We start from the raw sequence: 14,815 nt of genomic DNA, 5'->3' as shown, positions 1-14,815 counted from the left end.
TGACTGTCACTGCTGTCTTTTTTGTCATCCTTACAGGAGAGCAAGGCCCAGAAAGGGGAGAAGTGGCCAAAACCAGAAGCCAACAGGAGCCGCCAAAGGAGCACTAATAGGACAGAGTTGATGGGCCCTGATGTGTTTGTTTAATGGTAGATGTGACAGGGCTTCCCTGGAAAGTGTCTTTCATTCATTTCCTACATAGTCACTGAGTCCCGGTTTGCCGCAGGTACAAGCTCTACCTGAACACAGCACAAAGATGGGAACAATCAGGACAGTGATCCTAGAGGTAACTAGGGTCCAGAATTTCTGTGCCTGATCACCTCTGAGTCAAGGAAGGCTGGTCAGGGAGGGCTTCCTGGAGGAGGGGACACAACACCAGGGTGTGTCATGATTTAGAGGGACCCAGGAAGTTCTCATGATATAATGACAGGTGGGAAAAAGAAAATATCATAAAATATAATTTCAGATACATCTTATGAAGTGTGACGAGAGGGGAGGGAGCTAGGAGACAGAGGAGACTGAGCCCCCAAAGATAGTCAAGCTACCTATGGGGCAGTCGCGAGTGATTGGGATTTTCCTTCTTGGGGAGGTTACTCGGGGTGATTCAATTCCCACCCCAAAAGTCACTCCGCCGCCCAGGATTCAAAGACTTAGGAAAGAAAAAACAGAAACAAGAATCAGACCCGGTGCGCAGCCCAACTTGGCACCCCTCTAGGGTCCAGAGAATCCCCGGGAACCCAGACCCCGCTGAGGTCGTCCACGGCCAGAAGGGCCACCCAATACCTCCCCACACCCCACGAACTGCATGCGGATTCCGAGGCCACCGGCCCAGCCCCTGACCCGGGACCGACCCCCTTCTACCAGCAGGGACCCGGTGGGGCGGTGCTGGGCGCCGCGGGCTGCCCGGCCGCAGTGTCGCCGCAGCGCCGGCCCCGCCTCCGCCTGCTCCACCCCCCCCCCCCCCACCCCGCGGCCGCGGCCCCGAGCGGCTCCACAGCGGAGGCCCACGCCGAGCCCAGGTGAGCGCCCGCCCCAGGGACCCCAGCCCCCAGGACCCCGGACCCCGACCCCGCCACCCCGGCTCGGCTACCGGGTCCCGGCCCCGCCGCCTCCGCGCCCGGGGCCAGCGGGCGCGCTCGCAGGTCTCGGACCCTGGGCCGGCGCGGTGGGGGCGGGGGCAGACAGCGGGAGAAGGAGAGAGACAAGCTGGGGCCGAAGCGCCTCTCTTCCTTGTCCCCTCCCTGGCCCGGGGCCCTTCCCCGCTACCCCGGCGTCCCACTGTGTGCCCGTCCCCCTTCCGGGGCCCCCTGGTGTGGTGAGGACATCTGGACGGGCGGGAAAGCGGCTAGAAAGGTCTTCCCAGATAGAGGGGACTGCACGTGCAAAGGCAGGGAGAGTTCGCTGGAGGCTTGCGCCCGGGCCCTGCCAGTGAGCAGGTGAGGGCCGGCACCCCTCTAACTTGATTGCTATCCTGAAGAAGACTGAAAGCCACTGAGGGTCCCAAGTGAACAGCACCTTGCCCCCAATCCCTTTTCTGCCCAGCCTGCACTGGCCTAGGGGGACCGGGTCCTGGTGAATGAGGACACATGCTCCTGGTGGGAAAGTTAGAACTTTTCAGCACTGGGTTAATTTGTGGGAAAGGGGCAGCACTCCACAAAATCTTGGGGATGCCTCCTGCTGCTCCACAAGCAAGAACCTTTGCCTTTGAGGTAGCAGGGCTCCCAGCCTGCCTGCACACAGTAGGCCTGGAGAAGTTTCGATCCCCAGTAAATCTCTTTCCAGGCCCAAGGCCCTGGAGGGTCTAGGACCCCCAGGAACCCCAGGGAGGGAGAAACTGCCCAGATAGGAACTGGACAGCAAGTGGAGGTCCCACCTTCTCAGACATCTGTGGCCCAGCAGGTGAAACCTGAGGCCAGGCAGGAAGGAGGTGGGCCTGGCCAGGATCTGGGGAGGGCCCCCTTGTGCCCAGGGAGGGGCCAGGCAGGGCAGGTGGTAGCTCAGTCTTACTGATCTGCCTTGGTGATGAGTGGGGGACCAAGTACCTGTATGCCCCATGTGGCCAGTGACCTTTGGCTGCCACCGCCTCTCGAACTGTAAGTGCGCGCCACTAGGGCTGGTAAGATCAGATGCCAGGCCGTAGATGGCCCTTCCCAACTTTTCCTCCTTGGCCCCCTTGCTCTCAGGCACCCACTCAAAGCCTTTGCTAGGATCTGGGCAAGACCAGGTAGGCCTCAGCCCCACCTCAAGTTAGACTTCAGGAAGAACTTCCAGGGGAAATAGGGGGGATGACAGTGGAATGGACTGGGGGGAGGTCATTTGTAAACAGGGCTGCTACACCTTTGTCCCAGGGCTTCCAAAGTCCGTTCTGTAAGCCAAATCTTCCAGGAGGCCACCCCTGTGGCCTTGAGGACTCTGATCTGGTGACCTCTCGCCCAACCCTGTGGCTTGCAGGGAGATATGGGGGCTTCCTGGGTCCCTGCCCATCTTGAAACTAACCAAGGCAGGGGGGAGGTGGGAGGTCACCTGGATGCCCCTTCCTGCTGCTTGACCTTGGCAAGCCCTTGGCCTCTCAGTTTCTCCAACTGCTGTTGTTGGATGGCATCTCAGCACCACAGGCCTGGAGAGCATTTGCGAAGTGGGGGGTCTGTGTACAGGGTGGGAGCTCATGGCTGCTGGGCATGGGCTGTGTGCCTGGGCTCCCTTTCCCCCAACCCCATCAGGCCTGGGCTAGCCGCCTACTTCTGTTCACTGTGGAGCTGGGTTTCCCTGGGGACCAGCAGACTGGCCCAGCCCAACCCCCACCCACCCACACCCTCCAGTGTCTCCTGGCCTCACTCACCCTGGGAGGAGGGGTAGAGGTTGGAGGCTGGGCCACCTCTTGGACCCCTGCCCCCTTTGCCCAGCCTTCCAGAGCTGGAAAGCCTCCATCCACTGCTGGGCCGGGAGGAAGAACCAGGGGTTGCCTGGAGGAGGTGGGTATCCAGGCTCTGCCAGCCAGAGTGGGGGCCAGGGCCCAGGAGAACTAAATGTCACCCCCGTTGTAGGAAGGAGAAACTACAGAATCAGGAGGGCTCTGATCTGCCTGAGAGGACCTGGGTTTGGACCCCAGGCATGGTGGGAGCTCCCTGAAGAATGGAGGGTCCCAGGGCTCCCAGGCTGCTGGCTTTCCAGTGGGCTGCAGAAATCAGGTTTTACCAGACAAGGCAGCCGTGGCACGGCTGGACCAAAAAGGCTGAGATCAGAGCAGAGGGCCCCCTAGGCAGTAGGCACAGCCCACAGGCAAAATGGGAGGGGAGAGTGAGAGTAGGGAGACTGGAGGGCCTCAAAAGGGAGGTGCCTTCCAGGGTCCCCTATAGGCAGTGGATCCCAACCCAAATGTGCGTGTCTTCCCGAAGCCCCCCCCCCCCATCGCTGCCCCCATCTATCTCTATCTCTCTGCGTCTCTCTCCACAACCCCCATCAAAGCCCTGGTCCCTACAGATGCCCCTTGTCTCCCCTGCAGGTCCTGGAGGCATCTCCTGCCCGGATGGCAGCTCCAGCATCTCTAAGGGCCATGGGGAGTCCAGCCCCACCTTTGGGGGCACCCTAGGCCTCCCACAGCCTACCATCTGTGTACCTGCCCCCCCATCAGCTGTGGGCCATTCGCCATGGGTGGGTGCTTCTCCAAACCCAAGCCAGGTACCTCCTCTCTTCTTGCCTCATCCTCCCCCATCCCTCTCCCCACCCTCCCCCCTCCCTCTCCTTACCCTCCTCCCTCCCTCCCCCCTCCCCTCTCCCTCCCTTCCTCCCTCCCCCACTCCTCCAGCCACCTTCCTCCTCCCCCTCCCCCCTCTGCCTCCGAAGTAGGTCAGGCTGGGCGGCCGGCTGCTCAGAATGTTAATTCCCTGTAGGCAGGAGGGGGTGGGGGGCCTGGAGCCTTCTCTTGGCCCCCCTCCAATGGGTCCCCTTCTTTATCTGGGGCTTTGGGTGCTTCTGGGGGAAATAGCAGCTGAACCTCTCTCAGAAAGTAGAAGTTAGGGTTCCTCCTGCTCCAGGATAGGGCAGGGGGGCCTTCCCCTTAGGGCTGGGGAAGAGGACACCCATAGCTGCTGTGTGACCCAGGGCATGCAAGTTACCTCTCTGAGCCTCAGTTCCCTCTCTACAAAATAAGCCTGACCCATCAAAGTTGCCATGAGGGTGGGGTGGACAGATCACAGCCCTCTTCTGATGCCCTGTGTGACCTTGAACTGAGTTGCCCCATTTGTGCAGGAAATCCTACCCTGCCTGGCCGGAGGGGCTCCGGCCTGAGGTGGGGGCTTCCCGGGTGCTAAGGGAGGAGGCCTGGATGTGCTCTCCACGGAGACTTCTGCCTGTTGGACTCTCTCTCCAGCCCCTATTTTCCCTTTCTCTCTTCACAACACTCAGGAAGGCAAAAGAATGGAGGCCTGTCACAGATGAAGACATGGAGGCCCAGAGAGGCCTCTCTCGTGCCCAGTCAGTGCCCCGCCCACCTGCCACCCAGGCCACCCTGCCCCTGCCAGCTCCCCTTATACCTGATACCCATCGGCTCCATTACCTTGGAACACATGAGCCTTTTCTCCTTTTTCTGGGTCTGAGGGAGAACTTGGGGGCAAGAGGAGACCTTTAATGCCCTGCCAGGCAGAAGGGACGCCCCCCCCCACACCTGTCTCAGGGACCAGCTGTCCCTCCCCCCATGCCCATCCTGTGGGTACCCAGTTCTGGGCCCGATCCTGACACCCTTCCTGGCTCCACGTATGACTTGGGTGAATGATGGCCATTGCCTTGACCTCAGCCTTCCCCCCATCAGAAGTGGGCAGGAAAATGCTAGCTGGTCTGGCAGGAGGCCAAGAGCAGAGGATGCCACCTGCAGCTTCCTTTAAAGGACTTCAACAGGCTGGCCTGCCTGAGACCCCTGGCCCCCAGCTCCCAGGTCAGGAGCTGACAGCTCTCATTGCCCCAGAGGCAGTGGTGAGAACTTACGTTCTTGAGCCCAAATCCAGCCCTGCCGCTTTCTGGCTGTATAGCCTTGGGCAGGTGACTTCACCTCTCTGAGCCTCTATGTTCTCATGTATAAGTGGAGCTAACAATTTTGCCCCCTCCCCTGCCCCGCCCCATGCACACTGTCTTGCTTAGCACAGGGCCTGGCACACAGGAAGGGGTATGTGTAGAACATTATTACCCCTCTTTTTGGAGGTAGGCTCCCTGCTTTTAGGACTCCCCTGTGGGGCTATGGCTATTAGGTTGGAGCTTAGACCCCTAGGCACCTACACTGGGCAGGTCAAGGGTGAGGTTCAGAGAATGTCAGCCTGTGTGAGTGGGAGCATTTGGGCCATAAAAGTTCAGCTGGGGTCAAGAGGGTCTACAGGGAGACCAGAGCAAACCAAAGGTCTTTGTGCAAACTCTACCTACCATCTTGCTTGACTCTGTATTGGACCACATCAGCACACATTTCCTGAGCTCGCTCTATACTCCCCATGTTCCATTGGCTCTGGGTCCGTGATAAGAAGTGTTCCGGGCCAGACCCTTGCCAAGCTCAGAACTAGGAAGAAGCACAGCTCTCTTGGCTTCTAGTCGTTTGCCTTTTCTGAGGCCACAAGTGCCACTTAAAGGCTTTCCCTTTGTGCCGCGGCTGCCAGGAGGCTCAGAGCTAACAATACAATGCTATTCCCCAACTTCATCTGTTGAGTTTCTAGTCTGAGTTACATATATTAAATCCTTCAGCATTCCCTATCACCAAGGAGGTAGACACTGTTCTCTCTGTTTTATAATGAAGGCATCTGAGGTCCAAAGCTGTAAGGCAAGGGTGCATGGTCACATGGGCTCCCGGGAATCAAGAGGCTAGGATTGACCTGGCTCTGTGGGTGGGCAGAGACCCCGCCCCCCTTCATCCACCTTTCCACTACTGCCTCTGACTTAATGGATTCCCGTTAGACTGCATTGGCGAGCCCCTTGGAGCCTTCTGGAAGGACGTGGAGGATACAAACAATCTGGCTTGGCTGTTATCTGGGCCCCTGCCAGGCTGTTCCTGTGAGCTTCCTCTCTACAGTTCACATAGCTGGTGTCAGCTGAGTTGGGAGTATTTTCCTTTTTAATTCTTTTCAAAACATTCTAACACCATTACATAAAGTATGGAAAGTGGAGGCAAAGAACCCACCCCACTCTCAATCTCCCTCTCCCCTACCACCTGACCCAACAGCTTCAGCATGGTGGTGGGCTCTAGGGTCCTTCCTGCCCAGCTGGAATCATGGAGCAGACCTTCACCCCTGCTCCCTGCTGTGCCTGGGCCAGGCTAAGAGCTGGGACTTGAGGATAAGGGGTGTGGGCCTGCCTTCCCCTGCTCCGGTCCAGGCCAGGGTGGGAGATTAGCCCAGCGTGAGATGAGGAATGGGCAGCTGGAGGACGCAGCAACTGAACTGTCCATGTGGATGGGCAGGGGTGAGCCAGGGCCGGGAAGGATGACAACCCAGGCCAAGGGAATTACATAGGCAGAAGGCCCAGAGGCTTGACCCCGTATTCTCTGTTTCTGGAATGCCAAGGTCTGGGGTGGAGGGGATGAGAGGTAAAACGGGGATAGGCCTGGAGGCTCTGGTGCCTTGGGAGTTGGGAGAAGCCCCTCCTGCTTCCTCATGGGCCCATGCTGGGCCAGGGGCTTAGCTTCCATCACTCGGCCCAGGAGGCCGGATTATCGCTGCTAAAAATTCTGTTTATTGTTCCCTTCTAATTAGAAAAACACCCCAGGCACATTGTAGGGAATTTAGAAAATGCAGAGAAATATAAAGACGAAAACCAGCTAACTGCCTGCTAGAACGGGTCCCATGGGCACTCTGGGGAAGTGTCTTCTGCATGGAAGCTTCGAGAGGTGGGCCCTGCACACCCTCTGCACCTACCCTTTTCGGGTGGGGTTCACACCCAAGGCCCCAGACCCCTGCACATGAAAACATGGAAAACCCAGGGCTTGGCAAATGATGGGTTCCTACATTGGTGAGCATAACTATTTTAAGAAGTTGAAAATAAATTGTGTACATTTTTTTAATTAAAAAAAAAAAAACAAAACCCTCAAACCTATGGGAAAGTTGCAAACAGACCAACAGACCTTTTGTTTGCCATCACCCAGATTCACTGGCCAGGAAATGAGCCGCACCCAGATTTGGACATCCTGCTCTCACTTGGGTCTGACTCTACACGTGACCTCACCCTTTAGAGACGTCCTCTGCCATCAGGGACCATGCCGTTGGAGTCTGAGCAGGGCTCAGGGCACCAGGGTTCTTTCCTCCCACATAGATTCTTGGACAAAAGGCAATGTCAGGGTCAAAGGAGCCCTCTTGTGCCCCCCCACTCATTTGTTACTGAAAAAGAAAACATGCAGAGATGAACTCAAGACAAGCCAGCTTACCCTCCTTCTGCTTCTATTCTCCTTCTCACCTGTTTTAAGGCTCTCTGAAGCTGGTGCAGGGAGCTTCCTGGAAAGGTGGAGGCACGGGAGGGAACTCACTCAAAAGGAGCCAGCCCTGGAGCTGGTGGGGTGGGGAAGGGGGTGGGCCGGGCTGGGGGCTCACTGTGCTGCCCTGCCCACCCACAGTGGAGCTCAAGATCGAGGTGGTGCTGCCGGAGAAGGAGCGGGGCAAGGAGGAGCTGTCAGCCAGCGGGAAGGGCAGCCCCCGGGCCTACCAGGGCAATGGCACAGCCCGCCACTTCCACGCTGAGGAGCGCCTGACCGCCCCTCACCCCTATCCCGGCCCTCAGGACTGTGTGGAGGCCGCTGTCTGCCACGTCAAGGACCTGGAGAATGGCCAGTGGGTACAGGGCCTGGGGGGAGTGGGGGGCTTCCAGGGGCCCAAGATGGGAAGGCAAGATGCAGGCCGTGGAGGGGTGGGCTGGGAGGCCTGGAAAGGGCCTTCACAGGCGCCCGCACCAGCTCCCACCATCATGGCCTCTCCTGGTCTGGGCCTGCTCCCCAGAAAGTTAGACTCTGGGAAGAGGTGCCCATGCAAAGTGGGGCCTGGTGTGTAGCCTGCGGTCTGAGCGCAGCCTCTCCCTAGGATGCGGGAAGTGGAGCTGGGCTGGGGGAAGGTGCTGTTGGTGAAGGACAACGGGGAGTTCCACGCTCTGGGCCACAAGTGTCCACATTATGGCGCACCCCTGGTGAAAGGTGAGCTGTCCCAGGATACACAGGTGGTAGAACGGGACCTCCCTGAAGGGTGCTCAGGTCCTCCTTGGACCCTCAGGGTCTCATCTATCAGTGGGGTCGCCTGGGCTGTGGGGAAGAGCCAGCAGCTGCTGGGACACAGGGGAGAGGGACTGTTGCTGGTGGCCCCAGCCTGGCACCACCCTCCCCCAGGCGTGCTGTCCCGCGGCCGGGTGCGTTGCCCTTGGCATGGTGCCTGCTTCAACATCAGCACTGGTGACCTGGAGGACTTCCCTGGCCTAGACAGTCTGCACAAATTCCAGGTGGGGCTAGTTGGGCGGTGGGGTGGGAGCCTGGGAGTGCAGGGCAGGGGTTGGAGCACCCCTAAACCTGGTCCTGAGCAACACAGCCCTTGCAGGTGAAGATTGAGAAGGAGAAGGTGTACGTCCGGGCCAGCAAGCAGGTGAGGGTGTGGCTTGGGGCTCAGGCAAAAGGGAGAAGTGAGGATAGCATCTTGACCCAGGAATCAGCATGTGAAAAGGCCCTGTGGCTGGGGAACAGAGTAAAAGGCTACCTGGTGGGGATGAGGCCGGACTGCGGCAGCAGGACCTGGCCTGCTGGGATGATGGCACAGGGAGGATGTCCACAACTCCAGCTCCCAGCTGCCTTCTGCTCTCCGGCTATCCCTAGGCCTTGCAGCTCCAGCGAAGAACTAAGGTGATGGCCAAGTGTATCTCTACAAGTGCTGGCCACAGCAGCAGCACCAACGTGCTCATTGTAGGCGCAGGTTGGTGGTGGGGTTATGAGGGGCGGGGGGTTGGGGGGAGAAGGGGGTCCCTGACCCAAAGCACCCTCCCCTCAGGTGCGGCTGGCTTAGTGTGTGCAGAGACCCTGCGGCAAGAGGGGTTCTCGGACAGGATCGTCTTGTGCACCCTGGACCGGCACCTCCCCTATGACCGACCTAAGCTAAGCAAGGTGGGAGGAGGGGCAAATGGGGCCCAAGAAGGGCCCAGCCCCCCAGCCCCCTGGGCACAGTCAGGCCCTCTCAGTGCCCATTGGGCGTCTGGCTGGCTGCCCTCTCTGCTCACAACAGTCCTACATGTGGTACCTCCAAAAAGATGCGGGTTTGTTGAATTCTATCCACAGCCCCTTTGTGAATGGGGCCCAGTCCCACCCTCCCCAGGCCTTGGGTCCTCTGTTGCAAAATGGAACAATGGCCACCTGGCTTTATCTCAAGATAGCTATCTCTTGCAGTCCCTGGACGCCCAGCCAGAGCAGCTGGCCCTGAGGCCCAAGGAGTTTTTCCGAGCCTATGGTATCGAGGTGCTCACTGAGGCCCAGGTATGGGGCCAAGGCTAGGAAATCTGGGGAAGGCTTAGTGGGAACCACCAATGACGTGAGGCCATGAGGGCCCCTGAAAGCTTGTGGGGGGAGTGTCCTGCCCTCTTGGCCCTGCCGTCCAGGCACCCTGGCGCACTCCAGGCCTGGAAAACAGCCCTGAATCTCCTTCCTGGCAGGCTTAGGGGCACATGCAGAGATCTGCTCAGGGTTGGGACGGGAGAGCGTAAGAATGGCTTTGAGGGGAAGGTGGTGTCTGAATTGTAAAGAGGAGAAGCCAGGAGGAAGGACGACCCAGGTGTCAGGAATGGCCCGGGTGGAACCTTCCAGTTGAGAGGGGCTGGCAGGGGCTGGGAGGGGCAGCCTGGTTCAAGTCCATGCCCAGGCCCACCTTCTGCCCAACGTGGGTTGCAGGTGGTCACAGTGGATGTGAGAAACAAGAAGGTTGTGTTCAAGGATGGCTTCAAGCTGGAGTACAGCAAGCTGCTGCTTGCGCCAGGGAGCAGGTGGGAAGGTGTCTCCCCTTGTCCCCCCGCCGGATGCTTGGCAGGGCACCAGCCGGGATGGGAGGGCTCAGGGTGCCGGGAGCCCCTCACTGATGCTGGCCACGACTCAGCCCTAAGATGCTGAGCTGTAAAGGCAAAGAGGTAGAGAACGTGTTCACCATCCGGACGCCTGAAGATGCCAATCGTGTGGTGAGGCTGGCCCGGGGCCGCAACGCGGTGGTCGTGGGAGCTGGCTTCCTGGGTGAGCAGCCAGGGCTGGTGGGGGCGATGGTCTGTGACGGCTGGTCCCAGGGTGGTACTGGCCCTGGGAGGCACAGGGTGCCAGCCTGCCATCCACCACCCTGGCCCCAGGGATGGAAGTGGCCGCCTATCTGACCGAAAAAGCCCACTCGGTGTCTGTGGTGGAGCTGGAGGAGACACCCTTCAAGAGATTTTTGGGGGAACGTGTTGGTCGCGCCCTCATGAAGGTGAGCGCACCCCGGCCCCCAGCACCCAACCCCTTAGAATCCCAGGCACCCAGCCCAGCCCCGCCACGTTCTCATTCATGGCCTTGCCCACCTGCCCTGACAGATGTTTGAGAACAACCGGGTCAAGTTCTACATGCAGACAGAGGTGTCAGAGCTGCGGGCCCAGGAGGGAAAGGTGGGCCCTTCTTCCTGCTCCCCTCTCCCCCACTCACCCTTTCCCAGGAGCTGGGCTGCCCTGCTCACCCGCCTCCTCCCCACAGCTGAAGGAGGTCGTGCTGAAGAGCAGCAAGGTTGTGCGGGCTGACGTCTGTGTTGTGGGCATCGGTGAGTGGGTGGGCAGGCAGGTGCCAGCAAGCACCTGCACGTGCTCCAGAGTGACCATGGGCCCGTCCCTTCCCCTCCCTGAGCCTCGGTCTCCATATCCACAAAATGGCCACTTCGCAGGGCTGTGGTGGGGGGTGTAGACGTCGCTCGTGTAGCCAGGGCTTGGTGTGGAGGACGCGCCCAGTGACCACTGCCCACTGATACCTCCATGGCCTGCCCCACATGGCCTGCAGGACCCAAACAACCCTCTACCTGGGCCCTGCTGCCCTCCAGGTGCCAACCTGGGGAGGGACAGAGCTGGGAGATGGCAGGGTAGGAGCTGGGGAGGTACACCATGCCAACCACGGGGGCGGGGGTGGGGGGAGCTTCCTGGAGTCTCTCAGAGGAAGTGAGAGCCAGGGCAGTCTGGTGGTGGTGGGGGGTCCATCCAGAGGGGACAGGACGCATGAAAGCCTCTAGATGGGCTGTTCTTTGGACTATTGGTCTGGGGCTGGATTTTGGTGAGGGAGGGTATGGGTCATGGCGGACAAATGAGGCAGGAGAAGGGAAGGACTGGGGAATGGACACGGTGGCCCTGTCCTGTCAGGCGCGGTGCCCGCCACAGGCTTCCTGAGGCAGAGCAGCGTCAATCTGGATTCCCGAGGCTTCATCCCTGTCAACAAGGTGGGGCCGGGCGGGATGGGTAGGGTGCTCACTGGGGGTGGTGGCAGGATCAGGCCAAGGCCCCTGTCCCACCCATAGACCCCCGGCCGGCTCCCCACAGATGATGCAGACCAACGTCCCAGGTGTGTTTGCCGCTGGCGATGCTGTCACTTTCCCCCTGGCCTGGAGGAACAACCGGAAAGTGAATATCCCACACTGGCAGATGGCTCACGCCCAGGGTATGACCCGCCCCGGGGCAGGATGGGGGGTGGGAGGCTGTCCCAGGGGCTCAGCCTCCCTCAGGCCCACCCCCCAGTTGTTGGCCTTGGGTCCTGGTCTCTGGATTACCCTTTCAAGGCTCGGGGGTGACCTGTCTGAGCAGCCAGTTGACACAGCAAGCCCTGTGGACATCCATAGATATCCGCTTCATACCTGGTGTGTCTGTTTCATTGTGTGCGCACCAGAAATGGTGGGCAATCCCCCAACCCCAGGAAGCAGACCTTCCAGGTCTGGAGCACTTGGTTCAAATTCTCTAGAGAAGCCATCTGAGTGACTGGCTTTGAGCCAGGTGTCCCCTCTGCACCGATCAGCTGCAACCGGGGGTGGGCAGTGGGCTGAGCAGTGATGCATTACTTGACCTCTGGGGAGGTGAGGAGGAAGAGAAGGAAGGGGAGTAGCCCCACGTGTCAGAGGTCCCCGGAGAGCCCGGGCAGGCAGTGTAGGGGTGGTGAGGGCTAGGGTCGGGGCTCTCACGACCCTGGGTCCTACAGGGCGGGTGGCCGCGCAGAACATGCTGGCGCAGGAGGCGGAGATCAGCACCGTACCCTACCTGTGGACAGCCATGTTTGGCAAGAGCCTGCGCTACGCTGGTAACAGAGGGGCGCGGGGCAGGGGCGGGGCCAAGGGCATTTAGGGGTGTGGCTAAGGTGTTAGCGGAGTGCGGAGGCGGAGCCTGGGGGTTAGGATGGGGCTATGAGCATCCTAGGGGCGTGAGCACGTCCGCCGTAAGAGCGAAAACTGGTTGGGGGCGGCACTGAGGACCACCTACAAGGACAAAGGAGCTGGGTACGGTGGGGGGCTCCAGAGAGCACTTAGGAAAGTACTGGGCGCTGACCTGGGGGAGTTCCATCCTCTCCTGTTCGGCCCACAGGGTACGGAGAAGGCTTCGACGACGTCATCATCCAGGGGGATCTGGAAGAGCTCAAGTTCGTGGCTTTTTACACCAAGTGAGAGCAGCGGGGTGGAAGGCGGCGCGAAGCAAGGGTCGGGAAGGTCGGGAAGGGGGAGCTCATCCCAGAGGAGCTCTGCTCCAGTGGAGGGACCTACCTGAAAGGTGGACAGAGGAGGCAGCTAGGCAGGAGACCCTCCAAGGCCAAGTGAGGAGGCTGGGTAGTATTAAGTCCAGCAGCCACGTCTTGAGGCAGGACATTTTATTTTCAGAACAGCTCTTTGAGTAGGGGTTGTGGACTCCCACTTTTACACTGAGGAGAGTCACACAAGTAGAGAGTGGTGATCCCAGGACAGGTGCTCAGCCCTGAACTCCACTGAGGAGGAAGGCTAGAGCCTCCATGGGCCTTTGACAGGATCCCCAAGCCCACGTCGGGCCAAGCAAAGCAAGGAGGGCTGGGTGCTTAGGACAGTCCTGTTACCCTGCATAAGATCCCTCCCTGGGCCCCAGCTGAAGAGGAGTGCATCAAGGTCTCCAAGAAGGAAGGTTATTTCTGGGCAGTCCTCAGGCTCAGTTACTCTGTCCCTGCAGAGGCGATGAGGTGATTGCTGTGGCCAGCATGAATTACGATCCCATCGTGTCCAAGGTAGCTGAGGTGCTAGCCTCCGGCCGCGCCATCCGAAAGCGGGAGGTGGAGTGAGTGTGGGCTTTAGAGGTTTGGTGGGGGGAGGGAGAGGTCCCCCAAGGGACTGGCCCTTGGTAGCCATCCACTCCTGTAGCCCTACAGACTCCTTCCCCTGTTCTTGGTCCACATCAGTCTACGGGACATCAGGTCTATGGGGTGGAATGGGACAAGGGTTGTAGTTTACGAATGGGCTGGTTATTTGTGCTCTTGGGGTGATAAAAGGAGGGAAAGAGGCTGTGTCCCAGGGAAGAGCCAGTGCTATGGGAAGGGGGACAAAGCCCTTGGTCAAATCCACTCTTTGGGCAATAATCTGGCCTTGGACACCCAACTGGATTTGGTTGTGTTGAGACTGGCAGAAGCTAGGGGTGGGGGGGGACAGGCAGCTAGTAATGTTGGGTGGTTGTTTGGTGTCTGGGGGACACTGGATGTCAGCCATTACTCTCACCCCAGGATGGTGGCAATGGGAGTCACCCTGTAGGTTCAAAGCGCCTACAGAGAGGCCCCCCTCCCCCTGCCCAGGGACTGGGGAAAGCTTCGAGGCCACAGGACAGGAGTAGGCCTCGGGCTGGAAACGAGAGAACCAAGAAGCAACATGATGAATGACATACTCTCTCCCTCTCCCTGGCCTTCTCTCTCTCTCTCCCTCCCTTGCCTTCGAAAAGGCTGTTTGTGCTGCACAGCAAGTACGTGGTCCTCTGTCCCTCCTGTTGACCATTCTGAGCCTTTCCCACCTCAGCCCAGAGCCTGTACCCCATGGACTTCCCCTCTCTGCCTAAGTACCCATTCCTCCTGGGCACCAGGGCCTGGCACAGAGCAGGTCCCCTGCTGTCCTCAGGGATCACCTGTTCATGGTGCCAAGTGGGTAACCTGCTGTCTTCTACCCTGACTCCTCCTCCCCTCATTCCTGCAGGACCGGCGACATGTCCTGGCTCACAGGGAAAGGATCCTGAGCTTGCATGCAGCAGACTTGGGCAGGCACGCTTGGGCACCAGGGACAGAGGCCAAGCCCTGGGGGCAGGTGCCAACCTCCAATTTCCCAGGATCTCCCAGGGCAGAACCTGAGCCTTCCCAGTGCTTGCCTTCGATTGCCTGGCTCACCTCCAGAGAGGCTTCTGCTGCCTCCAGGAGATGCTTATCCCCCAAGGCCTCAGCTGCCACTGAGGGCTGGCAATGGAGGCAGGACAGGCCTATCCTCTTCTCCCTCTCTTGAGACTGGTCCCCTGCAGGACCCTGCAAAATATTAGATATTATCTTAAAATTAAAACGCACACATTTGCAGATCTGTGTGACTTCCATTGTAACTGGGCAGACCTTCATGAGGGAGAAAGCACAACCACACAATGCTCAGTGCGACACGAGTTTGGCCTATGAGCACTCAGGGGAGGTAGCAATTGATTCTGCCCCTGGGGTTAGGGAAAGCTTCTCCAACCAGAGTCTTGAATCTGGATTTTGAAAGAAGAGCGCTCCTGGTAGAAGGGATAGCACATGCCAAGGGTTTGAGATGGGAAGTGCTTCTTCAGAGGTCAGAGACAGCTGGCGCTTGGCGGTGTGGGGGCATGTGCC

General features: G+C 59.3%; 1 protein-coding gene across 4 annotated transcripts; it reads left to right on the top strand.

Moving 5' to 3' along the window:
- The first annotated feature begins 930 nt into the window (after window positions 1–930).
- Window positions 931–14,530, top strand: AIFM3 (apoptosis inducing factor mitochondria associated 3). Of its 4 annotated transcripts, XM_047696772.1 has the most exons (23): window positions 2,181–2,221; window positions 2,346–2,417; window positions 2,909–2,969; window positions 3,500–3,675; window positions 7,577–7,790; window positions 8,037–8,146; window positions 8,336–8,445; window positions 8,541–8,585; window positions 8,813–8,909; window positions 8,985–9,097; window positions 9,377–9,463; window positions 9,875–9,966; window positions 10,077–10,207; window positions 10,318–10,433; window positions 10,537–10,608; window positions 10,694–10,757; window positions 11,344–11,420; window positions 11,521–11,638; window positions 12,170–12,268; window positions 12,550–12,625; window positions 13,159–13,263; window positions 13,915–13,935; window positions 14,163–14,530. In XM_047696772.1, exons 4-23 carry the CDS (start codon window positions 3,645–3,647, stop codon window positions 14,200–14,202), a joined length of 1,818 nt encoding a protein of 605 aa, XP_047552728.1. In that variant the 5' UTR covers window positions 2,181–2,221; window positions 2,346–2,417; window positions 2,909–2,969; window positions 3,500–3,644; the 3' UTR covers window positions 14,203–14,530. The 4 variants fall into 4 exon arrangements, with proteins under 4 accessions (XP_047552729.1, XP_047552731.1, XP_047552728.1 ...); XM_047696774.1 differs by lacking the exon at window positions 13,915–13,935; XM_047696773.1 differs by lacking the exons at window positions 2,181–2,221; window positions 2,346–2,417; window positions 2,909–2,969 and adding an exon at window positions 931–1,016.
- Window positions 14,531–14,815: the final 285 nt, after the last annotated feature.

This window comes from Lutra lutra, chromosome 12 (genome assembly GCF_902655055.1).
Source record: "Lutra lutra chromosome 12, mLutLut1.2, whole genome shotgun sequence".
NCBI lineage: Eukaryota > Metazoa > Chordata > Mammalia > Carnivora > Mustelidae > Lutra > Lutra lutra.
This window is presented reverse-complemented; position numbering and strand designations above follow the sequence as displayed.